The sequence below is a fragment of the Hylaeus volcanicus genome, chromosome 2 (assembly GCF_026283585.1).
Source record: "Hylaeus volcanicus isolate JK05 chromosome 2, UHH_iyHylVolc1.0_haploid, whole genome shotgun sequence".
In the NCBI taxonomy this organism is placed as follows: Eukaryota; Metazoa; Arthropoda; class Insecta; order Hymenoptera; family Colletidae; genus Hylaeus; species Hylaeus volcanicus.
Window position 1 is genome coordinate 11,982,966 of NC_071977.1, and position 26,648 is coordinate 12,009,613.

The following is a 26,648-nucleotide window of genomic DNA, read 5'->3' on the forward strand; positions in this document are numbered from 1 at the left end:
TTTATCCTTCTTACTCGTAGAGTATTTTTCGTTATGACCAACGATTGTTCTAGGTAATCGATTAAACTTTCGACTTCTTACACGTACATTCTCTTACCTTTGTTATAATTGCAACGTCTTTTTAGACAGAGTTGGATAAAATATTATTTTTAGTAAGAAATATGGAATATTCCATTTTATTTGAAATGGTGCATGTTACTGGGAAGATGAAATAGTTTAGCTGTTTTAATAAGTTTTTAACACGTTCCGTGCCGCGTGGGACGTATACGACCCCCGTTGAACTTTCCGTTCTACTCGTTCGACCATGTGTTTGTTAAAATAATCCCTTAAAAATTAAATTTATTGCTTTGTTGTCTAATACATATCAAAATTGATACCCTTTTCTTGCTAATTATAGCTTTGTACTATCGATGAATATTTATGAAATCAATAATCGCTCCAACAACTTTGGCAAAGTAATCGTTGCCGATTAATCACGTTTAATAACCCTTTCGATACATGATCCGTTAATTCATTCGCAATTTGGATTCTGGATAGGCTTGGGTCTTTCGGCTCGCTCGGGTAGCGGCAATAAAGTCCGAGGGAAACTGGGAGGGGAATGAAAAAGGTGGACGCGTACACGTGGCACCAACGTGCCCGAATTTTCCGATATCGGTGGCGCAAGCTCGAAAGATTAATTCGTTGGGTCAGGAAAACGTCCTCGACAGGATCATCGATCGACTGCAACGAAGCAAGGGAGCTTGCTCCAGACTTCTCTGTGGATTTATTTACCAGTGACAATGGAAACACGGAAAGGGGCCATCGTTGGAACGAAACCCAACGTCGTTTTGGACTTTCGACGGTCGATACGGTGCTTGTGTACCAAAAGGCGATTCTCTTCATCGGAAGAGACGTTCTCTTCGTATAGCTCGCTTTCTGGCAGTCTTCTTAATCTACTTCAAACGATTGGAGACTTCCGATATATTTCTTTGATTGTTTTCGTTAATTTGGGACTGCTGATGTCTTTAAACTTCGACGTTTGCGCTACTAAGAGTGCTCAAGCAGTTATTAAGGAGGCTCTAGTGCAAATAGAAATAACGCAAAGAAAATTATAAAAATTTGTATACGGCTTAGATTTTATCCCAAAACCACCCGCACAAACTTTGGGAAAGCTAGGATACCTAAAAGCTAAGAAATAAATGTTTTAATTTTTCACTTTTTAACGTGGACTCTTATGGGAAAATGCGTTTTCAACAAACTCAATTACGTGCTACAAAGTAATTGACGGCGAGATTGGATCGAAAATTTTATGCATAATAGAAAAATATCTAAAGAACATATATTGATTTACAAAATACTCCGAGGGTACCTGTAATATTAATAATAAATTAAAAAACGTACCTGTACGAGAGGTTAGAAAACGCGCGTTCAAATACAAACAGTACTGTAGTTTGTCTGAAAATAATTGATTTATATTACTTTATGATACAATATAAATATAATAGATATAATAACGACTAAAAATCAATGTTTAACATAATTTTTTTGTTTATTTTGGTATAAAATTGCGAACCATTGTAATATACTAAATACTATGCCAGATCTACTACTACGTAAACATACGTGAATCAAGCAACAATAGTAATTCTATATTGACTTACAGCGTAACTGTAGAACCTTCTTAATTCTGGTCAAAGTAACGTGGAGTGATCTTTTGATGAAACTTTGTACATTTGTAGAATAGAAGTTGAGACATATTTGTGTTTCTTTTAGTTATGGTAACATAAAAGTGGCCATTCATTTGCATAAAGGTAAACAACAATTTTTGTATAATTTTTGCATGGATATAGTGCCCAGAAAATGTGTTTCAAATATTAATATAAAATTCGAAATCTGAGTTTAAGATTTCCCTAAAACTTATACCATACTTGGCTAACTCAAATTGAATTTTCATTTGGTGCGTCTTATAATATATATTTTGTTGATTTTGTTCCATCCATAGTATATTAGTTTAAATACCTTTAACAGAGAAAAAATATATTTATTAAATTAATGTTATTTCATATCACACAACCATCATTCCTTCATCTATTATTTGATTATTTATATTTTATAGCACCATCGTTTTTAAAAACATTATTATTTCCAAATAGATTCTCGTTATTATCCATTTTAGTCGAGTGAATTTAGAAACGAGATATGAAAACAAAAATTTTATCGATCATAAAATCGATTGTTTCGATTAGTTTGTAAATTATAGAAAATTTCATTGCCCCTTAACGCTCCGATTACCAGGATAATTGCCCTAAATCATAAACGAAGAACTTCGAATGTAGCGCGAACATAACCAACAGACGCTCTCATTTGGCGTAAAACATGCATGCCGTGTATCGCTGCGCGCAACTGTACTGCACGTTTACCGATTGTTAATTAATTTCTCTATCTTCTGTGCTTAATGGATTCCGTGATTATTAATCTAGTGACCATTAACAGGAGTATCATTCGTTTGAGTGCACTTCGGTTAATTGAATACGCAGTCGATTTAGTAAATACATACGTCGATTCAAAATAATGTCAACGTTTGTTCTGCTCTCCTACAGAAATGTTTACGAGAAATAAATTTAGAAAACATTTATCCCATACGAAAATTTAATTGCACCGAACGAGTTATTACCTAAAGAGCTATTAGTAGACTACGCATTTGTATGCACTCGTGGCAAATCAAGAAGGGATAGAAGAAGCTGCAGAATTTATGACTATAGAGTTACCTTTAGTTGTTTTTTTAGAGACGTGTAATATACAGGGAGTCTACGTATAAAGTCGGGCATACGCAGGGTGTCAATTCTACAACAAATTTCCAACAAAAAATTACTCGTAGATATTTTCTTCGTGTCGCCTTATTCTTGAGAATTCTCACTTTTAATATTTTTTCTGCGTTTTCGACTTGACACTCTTTCAACGGCCATAACTCCACCAGATTACAGTGCAAACTTAAAAGTAAGTACACCATTCGAAAGAGCGTTAAATTTCTCAACTCCCTGATACAAAACCAAAATTTATTACGAAGATTTAACAAGTGAAAAATTAGGTTAAATTTTACATTGTGAAAATTTAATAAATTTTGACTTTTTCTGTATTCGTTTTTCGGTTTCGAGGACATAGTTGTTTGGCGGCACTCTTCGGGAAAAACTTCCTCGAAGTCTCAGCTTTTGAATGGTATTGTCAAAAAAAAAACTGTACGATGGTATTTTAGGGAGAAAATGACGTTTAAATGCATAAAACCGTGGGTTTTTATGTGAAAATCGACATTTTTCAACAAAAATCGACTTGTCACTTTAAAATCAACTTGACATCGGGTTTGATGTATTTTTTAGTGACACTCCCGAGCCTCCCCAATTAGGAAAAAAACCGATTTTTTGACACCTCAAGTCTCTCCCAGCCGTGTGTAGAGCCTGAGTGCGAGGTGAATAATAATTGTTTTTGAACATGTATCCATAGAATTTTCGTTTTTAGAGACTATTTAATCAAAATCAACCTCGGTGTACCGATAAATGATGTACAGATTGGAACACGATCGATTTCACACAGCAAAAAATCGATGTTTTCGACGCAGGAGAACCGATAAGTTTTGATTTAGGAGGCGGACGTTTTGAACCCTTTTCTGCATTTAAACGTCATTTTCTCCCGAAAATACCACCGTATAATTTTTTTTTGACAATACCATTCAAAAGCTGAGACTTCGAGGAAGTTTTTCTCGAACAGTGCCGCCAAACAACTATGTCCTCGAAACCGAAAAACGAATACAGAAAAAGTCAAATTTTTTTGAAATTTTTACAATGTAAAGTTTGACCTAATTTTTCACTTGTTAAATCTTCGTAATAAATTTTGGTTTTCCATCAGGGGTGTGGTAAATTTAACGCTCTTTCGAATGGTATACTTACTTTTAAGTTTGCACTGTAATTTGGTGGAGTTATGGCCGTTGAAAGAGTGTCAAGTCGAAATCACAGAAAAATTATTACTAGTGAAAATTCTCGAGAATAAGGGGACACGAAGAAAATGGCTACGAGTAATTTTTTGTTAGAAATTTGTTGTAGAATTAACACCCTGCCGAACTTATACGTAGACATCCTGTATGTTAAATGTTTGTTTTTCTTTTTATGATTTGTAAATGATGCGATGTAAGCGAAAGTTCTTCATTATGTACAAATTACAAGGAATAAATTATCTATCTATCTATATCTCGATAATCAAGCCTCAAATTACAAAATATTAAAGAACTTTTCGATTTTTTGTATACTAGTGTAAAAACTTTATCTTCAATTAGAAAGTTCTTTTATAAATTGATAGACCGCTCCTAAATAGGCCAGTAGATTAAAATGTTAAATCAACACCAACGCTCCACTCTGCTAACAATTCTCCCCGATGTAGGATTATTCAAGTTACGAGGATTAAGTGCAGCCTCCTAGCGCGCAATTGGATAGACGCAGGTCCATTTTCAATTACTAACCGTGGCGAGTTCCTAATTTGTAAGCCGCTTCGCCATGGCGCAAAGGGAAAAAGCAAAGTTGGAACCCTCCCGATAATCCGCCGTTGCTAATGTCAATTTCAATTCTTCCTAGCGCGCGTACATTTACGCAGGAACCGTTGTATGGAACGTCGCCGCATAATAAACTCCAGCGGAATGCACCGGCATGAACCAATGCGCTAATTAATTCTGCACGCTCTGGCCCCTATTCGCGATTCGTGACTAGCATGTGCACACGTTTATTACCGTTACATAAAAGTTACATCGATGCAATCACGAATTTCCAAAAAAGCATTTTTGTTTAATTCACATTTTTCCCACAACATTTAGCGTTTTCTAGCATTTTTTGATTTAAACGTATACCAAAAATGATCATTTCGGGGTTTTGTTATGATTGTAGGTAGTGCGATTGACGTAACTTTTAAGAATTTTGCTGGGTTTTTTATTTCAGATAATTCTATATCGAGATATCGTGTCCACCGCTTAGGCTTCTTTCATGAGCAGATAGTTGATTGAACGCCGCCTATAAAATGCACTATTCGAGAAATAATAATAAAAAAAGTTTTGTTGTTAAAATATTACTTTGTGAATAAATATCAAAGACTTTTGTTACTTCGTGCTGTATACTTTTCTCGCAAAGAAATTGTTAATACCACATTCTTTTTCACAATTTTGATGGGTGGGTCCCCTTAAATCGGAATGCTTAAATATCAGGTGCGCGGAAAAAGTTCAGTTAAAATTTTATTTTATTTTATCGCCTTTTTACGATTGCAAAGCGTCGACGATCGACTGTTTAAAGTGTTACGCAGTTTAGTTTGAAATCAATAGATTGAACGAAGTCTGCCAGTTGGTGAAAGAAAGATGAAGGAGTTTCTTGCCTCCATTCCATCTTCTATACTTGTTTCCGATGATTGGGATATGATAAAATAGGAAGATGAAGAGCAAAGGTTTGAAACGAGGTCGAGCGCGGAGCCCTTCTTGAGATCTTACTCGCAGAGCAAAACATTTCGGCCGATCGAAGTCATTTTCCCGACTACAAATCACACCGGACGCAAACCCCGCTTTTATGGTCTTGCCAGATGTCTCATAGCTACTGCTGAGAGCTGAAAACAACTGCCCCGAGGGATGCAGTGAGTTAAGGAGAATACACTTCTCGACTTCGTCTGAACGTCGCACTGCGTTTCCTTGCGTCTCGCTCGTTACGTGTATCTTAGGAAGTTATGCAAACTCTACTTCGATCGATAATACTGCTTGGGTGCCTTCCTTAATTTTTAACTGAAAGTTTTATCGGATTAAAAATAATTTTACCCGAATTGTCTATTGCAATATTACACAAAGAACAATTTCTTTTTCTTATAATCTTTCCTATAGTCCTATAATGTAGCATTTATTCTTATATCTAAAGATCTTATAGTTTTCTAAATTGTTCTTTATAATATTGATAGTATACTAATTGCAAGGAAGATTTATAAGCACTGATTATGTGGTTAGCTTTTGTGACTCTTAATTACGACAACATCTCGAACAATATCCGCTATGTGACTATGTCCTTTGATGCTTTCGTTCCGCAATTGTGGCTCAGAATCACTCGTAGCTCGGTGAAATGAAACAGCACCATCGCCTGAATCGATCGTGTGTCGCTGGGAACAAAACACTACCTGGCGAGCTCTCTTCAGCACCCGCATGTGAATTTACACAACTCTGTTACACGAGGAATACAGATTTGCAACAAAGGGTCCCAGTGTCAGTATCAAACTCTCTAGCATTCCTGAAGAGAAAGGCTTTCTGATTTCAGTATATTTCTGTCGAGCCTCACTCGACATAGGGTCGCAAAGGATTAACAAAGCTCATCAATAGGTAACGAGACTTAACTATTAGGTCGAGTCATAAGAAACTTCCGATGCAGCTAAGTAGAATCTCATTGTTCGTATCTACCCACTATGAGTTACCATGACAACAATTTCTTGTTTTCACTATATGGGCGAGGCTCCTGTTAGTCTTTTGTCATCTGTTTTGTGTGATACACGTTACGTTAAACTGGTTTTTTCCACCTCTGAAATGGATAGTCAACAAGTACATATTCGTCATGTAATGCTTTGGAAATTTAAACAAGGCAATAGTGCTAAGGCGACAGCTGACAAAATATGCAGTGTATATGGTGAAGGACTAATAACTGATCGGACAGTTAGAAATTGGTTTATAAAATTCCGTTCTGGAGATACAACCTTAAAAGACGAACCGAGGGCGGGACGTCCTTCCGACTTTGACGACAACCTTTTACAGGCAATATTGGAGCAAAATCCACGTCAATTAACAAGAGGTATAGCAGAAAGGTTGAATACATCACAATCAACTGCTAACCGCCACTTGAAGAAATTAGGGAATGTTAGCAAGTTAGGAGTATGGATACCTCACCTCATGGATATCTCAGTGAACGGAATAAAGAAGATCGCATGTCAATCGCCACAAGTCTGCTCTCACGGATAAAAATTGAGCCCTTTTTAAACAGGATTGCAACAGGCGATGAAAAATGGGTTACCTATGACAATATAGTCCGCAAAAGACAGTGGCTTGATAAGGATCAACCACCCCTACCAGATCCGAAAGCAAACATCCATGGCAAAAAGTTTTTATTGTGTGGTGGGATTGTCAAGGAACAATTCACTACGAATTGTTGAAGTCAAATTTAACGATTACTGCGGATACATACGTTCAGCAGTTGCAAAGAGTGCAAGAGAAACTCCATGAAAAGCGTCCTGCACTCGTCAATCGCAGAAACGTCATTCTTTTACACGACAATCCGCGACAACATACAGCAAGGGTGACTCAAAAAAAGATTCTAGAGCTTGGATGGTCTGTTTTACCACATCCACCTTACTCCCCGAATCTTGCCCCGACAGACTACCACCTTTTCTATTCCTTACAAAATCTTTTGAATGGAAAAACCTTCAATTCTGAAGAGCAAGTCAGACAGGCTGTCGAAAACTTCTTCCAGTCCAAACCAACTACATTTTACAAGGATGGAATTGATAAACTCCCAGGAAGATGGGAGAAGGTTATAGATAATAGTGGCGAATACTACATATTAAATTAATATAATTTTGTTATTTAAAGAGAGCAAAATAAATGTCTGATAAAAGAACGGAAGTTACTTATGACTCGACCTAATATTTCGACGAATTTCGGCTTTTTCGAAGATAAAAAGATCTTCAATCTTAAAAAAAAGTATGGGGTTGTCCAGAAAATTCGTGTCAATTTTTAAGAAAAATTCAAAGACCCACCCCTTTGCTAGTCTCCCCAGAGAGGATGACCGAGTGCATAGCTTTACGTTTCGATTAGTATCGGAATTTAAATATCGTCTAATTGTACGCTGGTATGGGCATAATTAAATTAAAATTGCTTGGCAGTAGAGATTATAATAAGGGGTATTGCATAACTGGTGCGGTGCATCGTTGACGTCAAAGGGACGCCGAATAGATTAACCTCAAATTGTCCGCGTTAAGAGGTATAAGGATCCACGCGCGTCGCATAAACCGCACACTACACAGTGGATCTCCATGCATGACGAGCGGTCTTTGTCAAGAGCAGGCTTTGTCGAAAACAGGATTCCCGGTGGCAGCTAGACCGATCCGTGACTGTCACGGGCCGGATCACTCGATCCGTGGGATTCCCGCTGTCGACGCTCATTGACACTGAAGGCGCAGAGTGTTGAATGCCACTCGGCTACGGGACGGCTCTCTATAATCTGTCGATCACACGGGTTCCGGAGCAAAGCTTCGAGAGCTTTTTAACCGTGACTCGAGTGATTGGATCCGTGATCGAGGGAACGCGAATGGCGTCAGATGAAACGGAGAACGAGGGGGCGGGAAGAATATTCATTCCACCCAGCGCCGTTTTCCGCGAACGTGGAACCACATAGGACGAGGAGGAAAAACTTTACGACTCCTTTGCGACTATCAAATGTCCCAACTTAACAGGTTACGTGGGTTTTGAGAGCCGAACGAGAGCGCATATTCTGTACATTTTTTCGAACAAACTAAATGAATTATATTACTTTAAGGGGAGAGTCTGGTCCAGCTAATGTAATTTTCTAATGCATATAATTTCCAAATATAATTAATTTTTGCTATTGAAACTTTTCTTACACATAACGGGACGTTCAAAGAAGAAAATTTGACAGTGTAGATTTAATTTGAATGTATACATATATAGATATAATAGTCGCAAAGAAACGATTCACTTGATTCAACGCTAAAATTGAAGGTAATTAAGTTTATATGCTCATGAACCTCGACTCTTAATGAATTTTTATTAGGTTGTCCAGAAAGTTCGTGCTAATTTCTAAGAAACATTCAAAAACACGTTTGAATTTTAATATATATTTATTGAATTACATAGGTGCCATTTTGTTCCACAACCTTTCCACCTTTTAAGGGATGTATGCATGTTATTTGTTTTCAACCACTTCGATATATTCAGACCTGTACCACCTACCAAAAATCGACATGGACTTTCCGGACAGCCCAATATTGTAGCATAACGTTATTGCAAAATAACGGCCGACATGTATCGTTCATTTTAATGTTTTTTGCCGCCATTTTTGCAATTAACAATTTTTTTTGCAAATTCAGGTTCATACGCATTTTATGTACCTACTAAAGAAAAAAATGTTCTGATTTCATCTATCAGATGTTTTTCCAGAGCTCCACGTGTCCCACCGTTTTGGCCGAATCCTTTCCTTGCGACTACTATATCTATGTATATATGTATACATTCAAATTAAATCTACACTGTCAAATTTTCTTCTTTGAATATCCCTTTATATGTAAAAAAAGTTTCAATAACAAAAATTAATTATATCTGGAAATTATATGCATTAGAAAAATACATTAGCTGGACCAGACTCCCCTCTTAACTTACGTCGTTCGAAAGAGTAACGTTTGAACAATATTTCCCAAATTTTTTATAAAAAAATATTCAAACATAAGCTAATGAGAGCTGATTTTCGGAGGTCCTTTAGAAAAAACTATCCTCGCGGTGGTCAGGATAACAAATGATATCTTTATCTGAAATAAAAAAAAAAACAAATATTTTTTATTAGTAGCTCGTGATTGAACGAAGTATTAAAAAGAAACATTGAAATTTGAATTTTTAACAGAGCTGAATGTAAAAATGTCCAATTGTAAAATAAGTTGTGATCAAAGAAAAATAAAATACTTGGTTCAGTCAAGAGCGACAGTCACATACTAATAGAAATTATTTGGTTTTTTTATTTCAGATAAAAGTACCATGAGTTCGCAAAAGTTGAAAGAAAATGTGCTTTCTTTTTGGACCTCGTACCCATGTAACCCCTTAGGGGGAACCATTAGAAAACCACATTAGAAGGCTAAATTCTTCATGATTTTTTTTAACAGAGAAAAATTTATTTAACTTTGGTTAACTTTGAAAATATTTTAGATATGTTTTAAAGTACATTAGGAAATTTTGTCAAGTCATTTCTCGCAGACATCTTTAAAACTCATAAAAAGAAAGAGTACCTCCTTAATTGTTGAATTTAATCACGGATGTCGAACCAGAAATACCACAGATCCGCTGAAAAAGTTTCAAACCGAAAAGATTATCATATTTTCTCTACTTTTATACGTAATCTTTGCTGCGTGCAGGTGCGGCAGCGAACGGAAGTTAATATAGACCGCGGCAAGGGAAACATTTTTTTCGAATTTGTAAAAAACTCTCGTAAAACTTTCGAGAATGACGCGCGTTCCGTGAAACGCAATGTGAAAAAACTCCTATGGTCGAAAACACGTTGAAACATTTTTCACTGTCAAAAGGTTGAAATGCATTACTGCAAACTTTCTATGCTAGGGTAATAATTGGAGCGGTGGATGATTAATCGCTGAACAGGGTTATATAAACTTCCATGCAGCATTCATAAACTTTTTCAAACGATGTCGAACGAACTTTGCCGCGGTTGTCTCGTCGAATTAATAATATTATTGGGTTGTCCAGAAAGTTCTTGCCAATTTTTAAGAAATATTCAAAGGCACGTTTGAATTTTGATATATATTTATTGAATTATGTATGTACCATTTGGTTCCACAACTTTTTCACTTTTTAAGGGGATGTCCACATGTTATTTGTTTTCAACCATTCCGATATATTCAGACGATATATACCGCCTACTAAAAATCGACATGAAGTTTCCAGACAACCCAATATTTTCGAAAGGGAAATTATATTTTTAAGTACATACGTTTATGTAAAGTCGATTCGACAACAGAAGTTGTCTCCAAAACAAATTTCTAAAAATTGTCAATCGTCTAAAAAATTATTAACGCGAAAACCCCTTTATATTATGGCGCATGGAATAATTTGTACCTCGTTCGGTTTCGCGTCTAGCAACTTTCCTGTCCTTTATCATAGGTCGTTTCTTTCTTTCTTTCTTTCTTTTTTTTTTGTATATTTGCGATGGTACGTAATCCTTATAATCAAGCGGAAGCAGAGCACGCGAAAGCTGCGGAAAGGAGGACAGAAACTGCGCAACCGAGAATTAATATCGCAGCGTGATGTGTTGTTTCATTTTCTACTTTATTTCCCCGGTTCGTGCAAGCTCATGGACGCTCGGCCATTTTGTTCCAGCGGCACAATTTCAATTTCGCCATTCATGTTGACCATTACTGCCGAATTCGTGGTTAGTTTTTCGCTAATGTAGGTGTAATTTCAACCAGGGAAACTGTGTATGTGTACGGTTCGTTTCAGTGATATTAATATTTGTAAAAAGTAGGAATGGGGGAATAGCTAAATGTATTTTTCGTTATTATGCTAGGTAACAGGATTGGAAGCTTGAGAAATAATTAAACTGGGCTTTCGACATTAGTAAGAGCCTCTGTTCGTTGAATTGAACTATCCTTGGACTCCTGGCTTGAATCATCTTCTAAATTTAAGGAAAACTGTAATACTAATTGATAAACTACGAATTTTAAGCATTTATAATACAAACGAATCCAAGAAATATATGATAAACACTAGCAAAAGGTATGTACCTAGGCAAAACGAAATATTGATATTATTATATTAATTGATAGAATATGGATTATATTAGATTTGTGCAATTGATTGGAATCATATTAAAGGGAAAGAAATATACTGTAAGCCACACATATTAACAATTATGAATACCTGGGATATTCGCGTAATTTCTTTATGTAAGTATAAACTTGTGTAGATGATAGTGAAAATTGCTAAAGAACCGAATTTCGTATGCGCAGTTAGTAGGAATAGAAAATTATCGGTATTATTTTAAATGGGCTCATTTTCCAAGGATGCAAACTCGCAAACGACTTGGCCAATTGGTTATCGTGACACGTACCGTCCCCACGGTTATTCCAGAAACTGCTTCCGCTTGGGTGTTACTCAAGCTATCCAAATTTCTATGAGGAGTTTTGCAGGCCGTATTCTCCAGCTGCGGCCACAGCTTGTGATCGTCCGTAAGTGGAGTTAAATCTGACTTCTCGAAAGTCCAGTGATTGTTTGATGAAAAGTTTACCGTTTAAGTGTTAAACGCTTTTATTTCTATAGAAAGGGCGTTAAACCCATGCACTCGAAGGAACAGTAAAACTCCTAAGTGTTACTCTGTTTCAAAGACAAAGGTGGATTTTCCAACAAGACTTTGCCTCGGCTTACAAAGCAAGAACAGTTGAAGAGTGGTTAAGGAACAATGCCCTTCGTTCTTTTCAGACGAAGACCGGTCTTCTGGTAGCCCCTTAAAGATTTCCTCAAGGAACACCTAATTACGCCTTTAATTAAATTTATCTGCCTCACTTCCTTGTTTTAAAACCACCGGTATTTTTTACGGCTGTATTCGTTGAAATAAATAGTTTGTTTCGAGGTAATCGGGCATCCGCTTGATACATTGCAAGATGGAATTAATTAACTTTTCGTTGGAAGCACCTCCTCAGTCACGTTAACCCATTAAGATATAAATTACTTTTTTTTCTTGTACTAATGTAATTTAATTTCTAGGGTTAACTTGGATTAAAATTAGTATGGAAAAAATTGTGATAAAATTTCCTCAGATTAATATCTGGAGGCTCTTCGACGTGGAATAGACCCTGTTTTAATACTCCAAAATTGATATGAACCGTTTGGTAGCACCTTGATTAGATATATTGCTCTCAAACATGCCAATTTTATAAATAAGAATTTCCAACTTCTGCCAAGGTAACACTCGTCGGCGTAATTCTTAAAAATTTCACAAAAAAAAAGTCTTATTGTGAATCTGTGAGGAGACATATGGTTCCGCATTGCTATATACCTCTCGTTGCTATCCCCAAGCCTGGCCTATACCTTAAGAAGAATTCAATAAACGTTCTAAAAGTCGATAAAGACTTTTTCTTGTTCTATCAATCGTAAAAATTCGTAAATAACAAGATATTTCCCTCTCGCGCATGAAATAATTGTTTCAGACTCTTTCTGAGAACTGACACCGTAAAAAGAGATGAAGCGTGAATATTATCCGTCTCGTAGCGACATGTTTGCGTGTAGGAACAGTCGCTAGGGCTCGTTGACGTGTTTCCAAGACCTTTTGTGTCCATTCAACGCGTAATTTCAATCCCGTCACACGAAACTCTCTCGTCGGCCATATTTCTGTTGCCAGTTTCCAACCAATTTCGCCCGAAGAAAGCGCGTTCCAAAGCACCATTTTGATCTCGATTTACCTATCGAGACGTGAAAGGGGCCTCGCGCTGCAGTTGTCTCTAGGCGTGTCGCAAAGCTGCAGGACGTGTATACCTGCATAACTGCGTATCTGCATCGCCCCAAGGTTTTGCGTCAGCTTTTTAACATTTCAGCCGTGCACTGTGACACGGAAAGGGCGAAACGACCTTTCGAAATTCACCGAGTCGCGGTGTTCAGTGAAAAAAAAATGGCGAACAAAGCCGTCTCACTTCCACGAACAGTCTTTCAATCCGCCAGGCCTCGGTTCTTTTGTCGGCGTGCTTTCATTAGTTCACGCCTCTTTCGGCGATTTCTTCTAATTAGGCATCGATGGACTTTGACGTGTTTTAATTAGCAAGGATACAATGGACGCTCGTGGTCGCTGGATCTGTTGCCGGTGGTTCTTTGTCCAAATATCGAGCGATACGAACCCTGAGCGTCTGCTTGCTGCCCGAGGAACGATTTCATTTTTCCTAATTCAGGATACCCCCTTAAACACAATCAAGTCTCAACGACTATGGACAGCCGTGAGTCCTCCCTAGATCGTCCATCGAACGATCCTGTAGTTACGTCACAGGCGACTAGAAACTACTCTGGCGGGAATCACGTTCTTTTATATCTGTTTTACCAATTCCGTCGAGAATTGTCTCATTGGGCTCCGACGACACGATGTTTGCCATGGGGATAGGTCGATCCATCTATAAGGCAAACAGTCTACGTAGTTTGCACGGCGTGTAATCCTTTTAGGGGATGCCTCGAGCATGACCTGTTTGCACGGTTTCGAAATGTTCTCGTTTAAAAGCTGGATGACCTTAATTATCGGGGGGGTGTCGTTTAAAGCGTTGCTTTTAAATGCTAGGAGCGCGGTACCGCGAGTGTCGCGAGGTATTGAGTTTCGGTCGATTAAAGGGTGTACGTTGCTCGGACGACGCTCATACCGAGTAATTAATTACTTAACCCTTTAGACGAGATGCATATTTCACAATTTTTCTATTTCTTTCACTTAAACCCTTGTACTGGACAAGTATCTGCTGACACCAGGGATTAGCAAAATTTATACCTTTATAAAAGTAATTTTTCGTTAAATACAAATAGCTTGAGATATTTTTATTCGCCGAATAACAGTATTCATTCTACGAATAATAGATAAATATATTCATCTGACGAATAACGAGCAAATAAAGTTACTTGTTATTCATCGAATGAAGGTAACTCTCGATCCCTTCGAATAAGATATAAGCATGTATGTAAATAAAAATTATTCTTCGTTAAATAAAAATAGTTTGAGATATGTTTATTCGACGAAAAACAGTATTCATTGTACGAATAATGGATAAACGTATTTATTCGACGAAGAACGAAACAAATACTCGTTATTCTTCGAATGAGGGTAACTCTCGATTCCTACGAATAAGAGATGATTAATTTTGTTTTATCTACACGATACCCATGTCTAACTAAAATCATCAGACGTCGACGTGCCTAGAACTGTTGCTCACTGTTTTAATGAGCTAGTACCCCTTTATGTGGGAATTGTTTTGGAACAAAACACGCGACGATAGATCTAACCACAATGTTCCGCTACGCTCACGGCAATCTACTGTCGAATAGTCTGTTTTGTACGTTGATGGGAAATTGTATGATGTGATAATGAACGTTACTTCGTAACAGAAACATAATCTATTTTATAATATAAATACAGAGTTATCTGAATTATAAATTGAGGCTACAATTACCAAGGGAAAAGTGTAAAAAAAGTGTAAACTATACTACTTTACTATTAATCACTCCTCGGTCTCAATTCTACATGTTGCTTATAAAGAAATTCTACAGATAACATAATTTATAAGAAATCTCGAAATTTATATAAATAAATAGAGGTACTAAAAAGTTGTTTTGAAACCCCAGTCGTCCATCATACTCCAACGTCTCGGAGAGTCTATACCAGCGCGCTATTAATCATTTCACGGTTTCATTTATCAACAGGCGATATTTTTTTTTCCCCCAAGAATCGAGTCACCGAGTTAGGCAGAGCTGATTTTACAGAAAATATTAACTTTTGCCTGGGGAACAGCCGGAAAACATGTTATTTCCCTTCTTCCTTATTTATCCCCGGTAACATAATTTCAGTCATTCCACGGAATTTCCGCTCTTCGACGCGCAACAAAGTTTCTCTTATTACTTTCCTCTCCACTCGGGAATAATTTACCTAATTTCCCGAGACCTCTCACCCCCCCCCCCCCCCCCTCGGCCAACGATTGAATCGTCTTCCGTTAAGCGTGTCTCGCCGGAAACATTTTCTCCGTCTCAGGGTTTGCTCTCGTGGTTATCGGCCCGGAGCGTCTCGAGGAGGGCCCGATAAGCGTGCAAAAGCGTCGCTAGAAATCGATTTTCGGCGTCTTCCTAATGATCCCCCTTTCTTTTTGTTGCAGCCTGAGAACCGAGCAACCGAGTGGTCTCGACACTGGTGGCGTTCGGCTCGAACTGAGCAAAGCCCTTGGTCTATGGGCGAGGAACTCGAAACTCACTTTCCAGGAAGTTAACAGCGATCGAGCTGACATTCTGGTGTACTTCCATCGGTAAGTTCCTCCTTGTTTGTTCATTTATTCGCTCGAACAAACGCGTTCCACGTGAAACTCCTACATCCAGTTCCTTCTCGGTTATTAGGTCATCCGACAGGCTCCTGCCATTTATTGTTCTGTGCTTTTCGAATTAATGCTTGCTTAACAATTAAATGTATGTACTACCCTTGTTCATAAATAGAGTCAATCCCATAAATATTCGTATTAAGGGGACCAGAAAGTAATGTCGTTTCTGTGAATGTCAATACTTGTTTATCATATATCAGCTCATTGTATACCACTTGATTTTTATCGATCACATATTGAAAATTTGCACACTAGATAACAAAAGGTTGTTGATAACGAGGGCGATTACATAATTGAGTAAAAATAAAAACTTGTTATAAATTTATTTGTTTGAATTTAATGTAAAAGATACGACATTACTTTCTGGTCCCCCTAATACCTTCTTCCTATCGAAGAAGTTTGACTAAATTAAATAATTTTTTGATATTACCAAATGAATTTTTCATTATAAATACGTGTATGAATAATCTTATACGTGTATTACATTTATATACACATTCACATATTTATACAAACGTACACTTGGAAACGTCAAACCTACCATTTAATTTAAACAAATTTCTTCAATAGATATAGAGGATACGTATATTTATGGGACTGACTGTATGTTTAATGATATTAAATGTTTCGAGTGCCATATTCAATATCATAGTGGACCTGCATTAGATATTTATTTCTACTAAGAAAGTGTCCACGTACTTCTGAGCGGGGGGTGTATGCAATCATTCCTTATTTATTTCTATAACGAGTTAAAATATATTCGAGACTCTGACAAAGGTCGTTTGAAACTTTTTTTTTCAACTCTGAAACAAATTTGAATCGCAAAAGAAACTGTGAACCGTCTCTCTGTGAACTTGAAATTTTGATAACTATTCGCGGTTACTGAAATAATTTCAGCGAACAGTAGATAGTGAGTAGATCTTCGTTTTAATCGTGCTCTCATTTCCAGCTGCGTCGTCGCGATAAATTTTCCGGTAACGAGGTACTTCGTAAATCGGACCCATTGATTCCCTCTTTGTCTGGCCTCGTTGTTCTCCCTCTCTTTGTGCGGAGGCGTTCGCGCGTGGTATATTGTCGGTGTTTGCGGAACACGCGCAGTTTTCCACGGAATTAGGAGAACTTCGTGGAATTTGTGAATTCGCTTAGCTCTCGGCTCGAAAGTTCGATAAATGATTAAGGGGATTTAAATGGGCGAATAGCTCCAAAATAAAGCCCCCCTCTCCCTCCCCCCGTGGAAATTAATTCCGAGGAACCCAATATGAGCCGCAGGCTTTTCTTCTTGCGCAACGTTTTTACTGATCTTGAAAAATAAGAAAATTTAGTTTCAGTTATGTATATGCGTGCGTGTTAACCACGTGTGACGTTATTTTTTATGGAGATATAACTAAGAAAAGACTGGTTTTTTAATATTTGAAGTATGTATAAGTATCGTGAAATATAAATAGAGAGGATTCGTCTTAATTTTCGTGGAACTAGTTCTCAAATATCCTTGCTTCTTTCGGAATGTCTTCTTAACACGTTGACTGCCAAAACTACTAGTAAGAATTTATGTGACTCTAACACTTTCTTTGTATACAACTGAAACTTATTTTTCGTTGGACAAATTCAAATTTAATTCGATCATCTCCACGTTCAAAATATTTATAAATTAGTTTATTTATTTGGATCACATTTCGGAGCAATTGGCCCGCTTGACAACGCCTGAAAGAATCAGAATTTGTAAAAAGAGAACGCGGGGAATCCGGTATGAATCGCTCTCACAATTAGCCGACCGAATACCATGATATCAGTGGCGTATCGGCTGTCTAGAGTCTAATCGACGGCCGCTCGTGAGAGGAATTTAATTACGGCTCACGGCATGGCCCCATCTACTTCCGTTTCAGAGAAAGGTCGAATTAAACGGACCGCAAAACTAAGGGATAGATTGTGCATCACGCGGCTAAAACGCCATGAGTACTTGGATTTAGTGTAACGTCTGAATAAATAGCAAGTGAAGCGAACGGAGCTGCTGACGCAGAATCACGTGGTCCCAAATGGGTCCATTTCCAAACATTTACGACGATAGTTCCATTCGCGATGGTGTCTGCTTTGAGTTTCGGTCAAATTTCGATTGTTCTGTCTTAACTCACGGGTACTTATCACTGGTTCTTCAAAGGGTTCAATTATGCAAAGATTTTTACCACTTCAGATATTACTCGATGCTAGCCAGAACTTCTCACATGTCATAATTTGCTATTTTCATTGGTCTATTGATTTAAGAAATATTCTATGTTAACTAAAAATGTCAAGCAAGAGAAGCTTTCGAATAAGAGCTTTAGAACCTGCGAATTCTGTTATAAATGAACAATCCCCTGAACGATAAATGGTACGAGTTTGTTCATGCTTGTAAATAAATACCACAAGTAATATAAACCAACTATGATTCAGTCCTTCGATGCTCTCCTATTTTGTTGCAGTGGTTATCACGGTGATGGATATCCTTTCGATGGTAGAGGCCAGATCCTGGCGCACGCCTTCTTTCCTGGGAGAGATCGCGGAGGAGACGTTCATTTCGACGAAGAAGAAATATGGCTGCTGCAGGACGACAGCAACGAAGACGGTAAGGGAAATTCAATGAAATACATATTCCTTTGCCACCTTCCTCTTCGTTTGGTGGGAAGGACCAACCGAGAACATCGCTCATCGAGTATGAAAGTATCGATCAACAAGCGATCGAAGAGTTTTTCAACCCTTACGCTGCGTTTACGTACACTGCATCACGTAATCGCAATAGCGCGGCGCGATTTGTGAAAAGAGAAACGAGATTCGTCTTGGGTAAATCACTTGACAATTGGGTTCAAGTTACTTATGAAAGTAAGAATAATGAAGACGATGTTATTTATTGTAATATGGGAATATTATATGAAGAAAAATGTATTTAAATGATGCGAATAGGAACGATTGTTGGTATAAGAATTTCTTCGAATGCTTATGCGAATAAGAGTTTTTGCGAATTTGAATACAAATATTCGTATATTATTATCATTTTATCATACAATTTTGTACATATCGTACACTTCACCTTGCCAAAAAAGCTGTCGAAGAACAATAATTGTAATATAACTTTCGTCCAATTAAGTCAATATCCCGCATTGACTGAATACACTCCCATTACCACCATATTTTGTTAGTAGATTACCAACATACACTCGCAATCAGAATTAACTTCCTATTTTTACATCTTTACAACTCGTGGCTCTCAGGAAATACCAAACTTCCCTCTCGAACGGTAAGAGAGGCATGTTTTCGTCGAGAATCACTGATATTGGATACAAATCTTTCAGCTGCATCTAAATTGCGCCTTTAATACGAATGCAGCGCTGCCAACACGGAGGTATGGGAATCGATTTTGCAATTGGCGAGCACGGCACGGAATATTTCATTTAAGCCGTCGACCGTAACGATGGGACGTTGCGTCTCAAGATCGATCTTCAGGATTTGCTACACGATTAGCCACGGAAACGATCCCGTGTGGTTTGAAAGTCGGGTCGGATCGCGACGGTCAAGTATCGTCGCGACGAACCGGTAGCAAGAAGTATAGAATAATCACAGCCAGTCACAAATTGTTTCTCGTATCGAGAATTACCAGTTCGGAGTCCAGTTTCGATGGGGTTCTCTGGAAACAATTCCGATTGGCCTCGTTAATAATTCCGGCTTAGCTCTCAGTCTCTGCAAGCGTTGCATAGTTTCCATTAGCATAGGCATAATTGTCCTGTGATCGCCTACATTGCCGAGAATCCGCCTATTAATGACCATTACCTCGCATATTCCAATCGTTAATTTGATCGATTTCGACGAATTCCTATGTTTACTTCATTTTGTTCGCTTAATTGCTTTATTCAGCAAATCTGAGGATCGGGAATAATTATAATCTAAGAATGATTCAAAATTGGGGTGTAAAATACTACTCGAAGTTACCAAAACCACATTTATTGAAACGTAAACTAATTAATGAACAACAAAGCTCTGATGGGGCCCTTAAAAGTTTAATTTTTAATTTCTGCTAAACCCAAGCTAATTTTTCGAAATTTTGAAATGCCTGATACTATAATACTTCGTAATTTGGAGAAGTCTTGAACCGAGAGGTTTTATATACACAATATACTTTACCACTCAATTTTTATTATTTAATCAATTATAATTAATTTCATTTTATACGCAACTGTCTTCAGAATTCTCAATTTAAACAATTCCCTTAATCTAACATTTGCAAAAGGCACATGTTAAAACAGTAATCGTTAAATTTTTTAAATTATAGTAAATAATGCTTGTCAACTGAATTTGTTCTTCTCCAACCAGATTTTAAACTTCTGAAGCGTATCGAAAAGGAGCTTCGTGTGGGTAGCGCGATGCGGCACTTTGATTCGATCGTTATTCTGGCTCAGAAATTATTCAGAAATTAACGTTTTTGCCGTTGAGGTATGCAACTTGAGAAAAAGCGCGTTTATACGCAATATATTCCGCAGCATTAATGTCCGTTATAAATTGCTAATGTCACTGCTGACACATCACGTCAGAGGCCGGAGGATATTCATAAACGATGAGAAACCGAGATACCACAATTTGCAAATCCATTGGAAAATTAGCATTCTGCGAGATTGGCTTCAACTAGAGATTCAACTCGGATCCTAGCATGTCAAACTTCGTACACGAATCGTTCACTGACAAATAAATTCACGTTACGACCAACAGACTTGACAATGAGTTTCGAAATCTTGGCCAGAGTTGGCCAGAATTTAATCTAACCGTTAGAAATCGTCAATACGAAATGAAATAGAAAATCAAATAGGGAATTACAATTACGAATTACGTACCCTGAGAGTTCGTTTCTGCGATTACGATTACAAAATTTGTATATGCGACTGCAATGGTAAATGTGCCTGTGAATAATTAGTACGGAGGAGTACGATTATAATAATAATTTCAGAATGTAATTGGACGATTGCGCTTACAAAATGTAATCGCAATGGAGCAGCATCACAATTATAAAACGTAGTTTACGAACTTTTAGTATTTAGGTATGAAGTTGTTATAAATTAAAAAATACAACGAATGCATACATTTCGTGAATTCGTAACAAATATATGGTATAAAAGAACTGAAAAAATTTGTAGATGTACAAACTGAATAAGTGTATGAGAAATGTATTAAAAATTGGTTAAAATGTATACTTTAAAAATGGGATTACTATTATAATTGTAATTGTATTGTGCTCACATTTGAAAATTGTAGCTGTAAACAACTGCTGTTAAATTTTTAATTACAGGTATAATTCCAATTGTATCTTGTGTGCAGCAATTATATCTAAGTACGTAATCGAAGTACGAACCAATCAAATTTAGAAGTTATAATTATAATCAACGATTACATTTAGATATCATAATTGTAACTGCAATCAGAAACTATTAGCAGTTAGAAGTATCGAAAATTAAAAAAAAAAAAAAAAAAAAAAAAAATAATGGGAAATTAAATTTCGTACCTCCTCGAACAATTCATCACGCCTTACACCAAAGATAAGAGCAATCTTTGCCAGGAACTGTAACCGAGTTATTCGGTAGCAAAAAGAAACGACTAGGCTAGATAGAACCTGACCAACTTCTTCTAAAAGTGGGGACGTCTTGTAAGTTTGCGAAGAACTTTCAGGGATATCGAGACTCGCCAATCTGAAGTGTCCTTCGAGGACAACCGTAATTCGTTCCACTTATTTTCATGGCCCGTCCTCGAGCGGGCTTTTGATTAAGAGCACACTTGACTTCGCTATATTGCAGTCAGATGCTGTTAACGCTGAAATTCCGAAGTATCGCGGCGGGGCAAACTTCGTAACGAGGAAACTTCCCGGAAGATCGCGTTCCTGTGATTGATGTTTGACAACGTGCTGGTAAATACACGGGAAATTAATATACACAAGGTTGCGATAATTGCATTTCACTTTCACACTTCATCCGTGATTTATTAGATGTTGAAATTATCTGCCTTTGCGTTCGATCGTTTATAACTGTGGTCCGAGGAAGAATATTTACTCATTTTGTTAGGCTAGATTAACAAATTTCCAAGTTCACAATGATTTTTAAGTTCTGATTTCAGTATATACAAAGTTCGCTAGCCAAGTATCATTATTTTATTTTGAACTATATTTAAAGTTAATTATAGTAATGCATTACTTATCCTGTCATTTTGAAAATAGCACGTAGCTTCGCCACTATAAAATGGTAACATGTACTCTTAACAGCACGATTAGTAACCCTATTTGTAGATAAAGGACGTTAGGTGAGATATAGAACTTTAAATTTATAGTCGGTGGTGAAAGGGATTTAGCAGACATGGTGCTTAAAGGATTATACCAGGATAGAGACGTAAAATATTCATGGTTCTCGGAAAATTACTTACAATGGGATTACACGTGAGAAAAATTTGTGCATCGTGTATTGGGTTCCTCGAAAAGTAATTTGTTCTTTTTTGTTCGTGAAAGAAAAATACAATTTCTTGAATTACAATTTTATTTCATTTTATTCACTACTCTGGTCCGGTACCTTTTACAATCATTCTGACAGTAGCATGATTCCATGATTCTTATAAGAAACTGACCAAATTTTTGACATTCTCATTTAAAATAAATGATTTTCCATTTACTAAATTTTGTATAAATCCAAACAAGTGATAATTAAAGCATAGACAGCTAATAATTGAATTGCACAGATTCGATAAATATTTTTTGCAAACATACCTCCAAATGACAGCTGTTAAAACTTGAAATGAAGATGACTAATTAAAAATACATTTAATGTACAAAATTACTTTTCGAGCAATCCCATGAATACACATTATGTGTAGAGTTTAAAAATATTTCTAACGCGAACATCGAATCTTCTCGTAAATTTTCTTCGCTTATCGATACTGCTCGAGACCCGGGCGGATAACGTACGCCGAGCGTCTGCAAAAACTCATAAAGTTTTGCGCTTCGAACTTCTTTTCGGTGGAAAGACCTGGGGTGTGTTCCTTCCATTTGGCGCAGTGAACGTGTGCGACTAGGTTAGTCGAAACTATTTTTGACTCGGCACGGTTTAGGGGAGTTTGCAACTAGTTTAATCTGTTGAGAGTCTTGGGACGAAGGAAGTTTTCTCGTTACGAAGTATCGACATCGACTCGACATTTTGCTAATGGATTGTGTACTGATAGAAACAGAAAATCTCATATAAGTTTCGAATAACAATGTATTCTGTTAATACTTACGAATCGAACGATAATGGATTGCAGCTGTAACCAAAACGAAGCGAAGTAGGAACGTCGTTAATCGATGCTATGTTTTCAATTGATGAATAAAACTTCTGTTGTCTATACGTAGTAACATAGGTTTCATTTTGGGCCACCAATTCTTTTCATTTTATGTAAATTAACGATATACAGGGGGTCTACGTATAACTTCGGACATACGCAGGGTGTCAATTCTACAACAAATTTCCAACAAGAAATTACTCTTAGACATTTTCTTTGTGTCGCCTTATTCTCGAGAATTTTCACTTTTAATATTTTTTCTGCGTTTTCGACTTGACACTTTTTACACGGCCATAACTCCAGCAAATTACAGTGCAAACTTAAAACTAAGTATACCATTCAAAAGAGCGGTAAATTTACCACTCCCCTGATGCAATACTAAAATTTATTACGAAGATTTAACAAGTGAAAAATTAGGTCAAATTTTACATCGTGAAAATTTAATAAAATTTGACTTTTTCTGTATTCGTTTTTGGGGCTCAAAGACATAGTTATTTGGCGGGCACTCTTCGGGAAAAACTTCCTCGAAGTCTCAGCTTTTTCTGTCATTTACGATTTAAACGTCATTTTCTCCCTAAAATACCACCGTATAGTTTTTTTTTTACAATACCATTCAAAAGCTGAGACTTCGAGGAAGTTTTTCCCGAAGAGGTAAATTTACCGCTCTTTTGAATGGTATACTTAGTTTTAAGTTTGCACTGTAATTTGCTGGAGTTATGGCCGTGTAAAAAGTGTCAAGTCGAAAACGCAGAAAAAATATTAAAAGTGAAAATTCTCGAGAATAAGGCGACACAAAGAAAATGTCTAAGAGTAATTTCTTGTTGGAAATTTGTTGTAGAATTGACACCCTGCGTATGTCCGAAGTTATACGTAGACATCCTGTATGTTCAATCAAAATATTTTGGCGTGTCTTAGTCTTTATAAGCTAGCACTTGCGATATAAAAATTATTGAAATATTTATAGGAGTACGATACATTAAGACCTTTAATTATCTATACAGTGTTAATTTACAGTCAGTACCATGAATATTCATACCCTCTATGTGAATTGAAGAAATGTGTCTAAATTAAATGATAGGTTTAATGTTTCCGAATAAATGTTTCCTTATAAATATCTACATGTATAACTTTATACATGTATGTGTTTATAATGAAAAATTTATTTGGAAGCATCAAGCCTATCATTTAATTCAAACAAACTCCTTCGGTAGAGGTATAAAGTACGAATACTTATGGGACAGAGTCTATAGAAAATTATCTCTTCGTTATACTTTAGATTTCACTCTCGCTTGGACAAGGTATGCCAGCCCCTTCCACAAATATTAGGTTGTCCCGAAAGTTTCTTTCGCGAGTTGGACTTAATTATTTTATGTGGTCGTGTTTATATAAATAGACAATCTAATTTCATAGATTTTCATGTTGTAACAGTAATGGACCAAATGAATCGTGCACAATTCAGTAATGTAACATAAAACATAAAATATTGTGCATGTATTACTTATTAATAAAGCGAAAGAAACTTTTGGGACAACCTAATAAATGTGTGCTTCTCCATACCCTGGCCATGGTATGATTGAAAAGTGGCCTCTAAGAAATTTTTTACTCTGGTATAATAATTGTAATGTCTTGCTCCAAGAGGATGGCCTCTGACGAAGCACATAAATTGCAACACTCTTCTGAAATGCATACCAAAAACAGTTTAATTTCATTATATAATTGTATACTCCAGATGCCATCTCCTTGCAAGCAGAATTATACATCTATTATCCACATGTGGTAGCAAAATGCAAGTTGATCCTCGACGAAAACACGAGTTTAACACGTCTGCTCCAACGTTAACGTACATTTCATTGGCAAATCATCAATGTCATAACTTGGAACACGTTTTATAATTCTGTCTCATCGCGTCCTTTAACAACTTGTACAAAAAGCGAAGCTCAATGAGTCGCAAATTGATGACTACAAGCGTCGGCTCAAGTATCTCCTCTGACGAAGTCATCCTTCCTTTCATGCCTTTTTCCTTTCTTTCAAACAATGATCCTCAGTCTGGTACGTCGTATTTATCCGAGACTCCTCGCGTTCACTCCAAAGAAAACGGAGGACAGTCTGAATCGCGTGAATGCAAACGAGTAGGCAACCGAGTGAATGGTCGGGAAAGACGTTGGGATCTCGAACGTTTTCTTTGGCTTTCAGGGACCAGCCTTTTCGCGGTGGCCGCTCATGAATTTGGCCACTCTCTTGGCTTGGCGCACAGCTCGGTTCCTGGAGCGCTCATGTATCCGTGGTATCAAGGATTGAGCTCTAATTACGAGCTACCGGAGGACGACCGAAACGGGATTCAGCAGATGTACGGTAAGTGGGTCCACGTGTTTGATAATTACATCCGAACCTAGTAATTACGTCACTCCGTGTTTCCGTGTATCGACTTCAAGCATAATCGTATTGCATTACGCCGTTAGAATTAGAGCGACGAGAGTATTTTCAATTTTTTTATTATACAAGTCTATTACTGATATATATGGACGTAATATTTTAAGATAGTCATTTTTTTTTTTTTAATTATATTATTTCAAGTGTCATGCTCCCTTAAGGTATTAGCAATTATATTTGTGAGATACATTTGGATTTGCATGGGGACTCACATGTAATATATCATGTTTAACTTTTAATTTTAGTCATTGTCCTATATGAGGTCGATTATTCCTATTTTTTTTAGAAAAAAATAAACTGGTTTTGCAAAATTTGAAGTCTTGAAGTTGTAGTTGATTTAATTTTTGTATATTTATATTTTTGAGAATATGCGTTGTTTGTTTCATTTTATAAGCTCTTGCTTGTTACAATTCACCAGTTTTGTACGTATGTATTTTTCTTCTATATCAGATTTACAGCGTTTCACATCCAACTTTAAATTCTTACATTACCACGCTTTACGTGTTTGTTGGGACCCACTGGCACCTTTATAGCTCGGGTACCTCGGGATTGTTAAACCCGTACTGTAGTTACAATTACACATAGCTACAGCTAAGGACATGTCGTTTTAAATATATTAGCTTGTCCAGAAAATTCGTGCCAATTTTTAAGAAAAATTCAAAGGCACATCAAAGGCAAATTGAAACAACACATATGTTACTTTTGCTCAAAACTGTTTCGCGAAAGATTATTGGTCTTGTAATATCCTGTTGTAATATTTCAATTTATATTTGAATGAATTCGTTGCATGGTGGATTGTGTTACTTTAATTACTCATGTGCAAGCAAGGCAAACGAATAGTACCTTGGAAAAATATACACGATGGTGCATTCAAAGTGGGTCACGTTTAAACCTTTTGAACGGAGATCATTGTTTTCAATGAGAGAGAAATATTTGATACATCTTTTAGTATTCAAAAACACTAACCACATCATCTATGTGCATATTTAAAATTGTATTTATTAAAAAATAATAATAAAACTGATACGATACACGATGGT

At 36.8% G+C, this 26,648-nt stretch overlaps 1 protein-coding gene and 1 long non-coding RNA gene across 3 annotated transcripts in view; one reads left to right on the forward strand and one right to left on the reverse strand.

Moving 5' to 3' along the window:
* The window catches only part of LOC128873037 (uncharacterized), a 64,257-nt gene extending 62,267 nt beyond the window's left edge, over positions 1–1,990 (reverse strand). The window contains exons 1-2 of the long non-coding RNA XR_008456301.1: positions 1,641–1,990; positions 1,381–1,434 (exon numbers count right to left, since the gene is read on the reverse strand). This is a non-coding gene — a long non-coding RNA (uncharacterized LOC128873037). The remainder of the gene's footprint in view (positions 1–1,380; positions 1,435–1,640) is intronic.
* Positions 1–26,648, forward strand: part of LOC128873034 (matrix metalloproteinase-2) — a 205,677-nt gene that overhangs the window by 158,478 nt on the left and 20,551 nt on the right. For both annotated transcript variants that reach the window (XM_054116315.1, XM_054116316.1), the window contains 3 exons: positions 15,652–15,798; positions 18,324–18,466; positions 25,372–25,530. In XM_054116315.1, the coding sequence (XP_053972290.1) occupies positions 15,652–15,798; positions 18,324–18,466; positions 25,372–25,530 (449 nt within the window). The remainder of the gene's footprint in view (positions 1–15,651; positions 15,799–18,323; positions 18,467–25,371; positions 25,531–26,648) is intronic.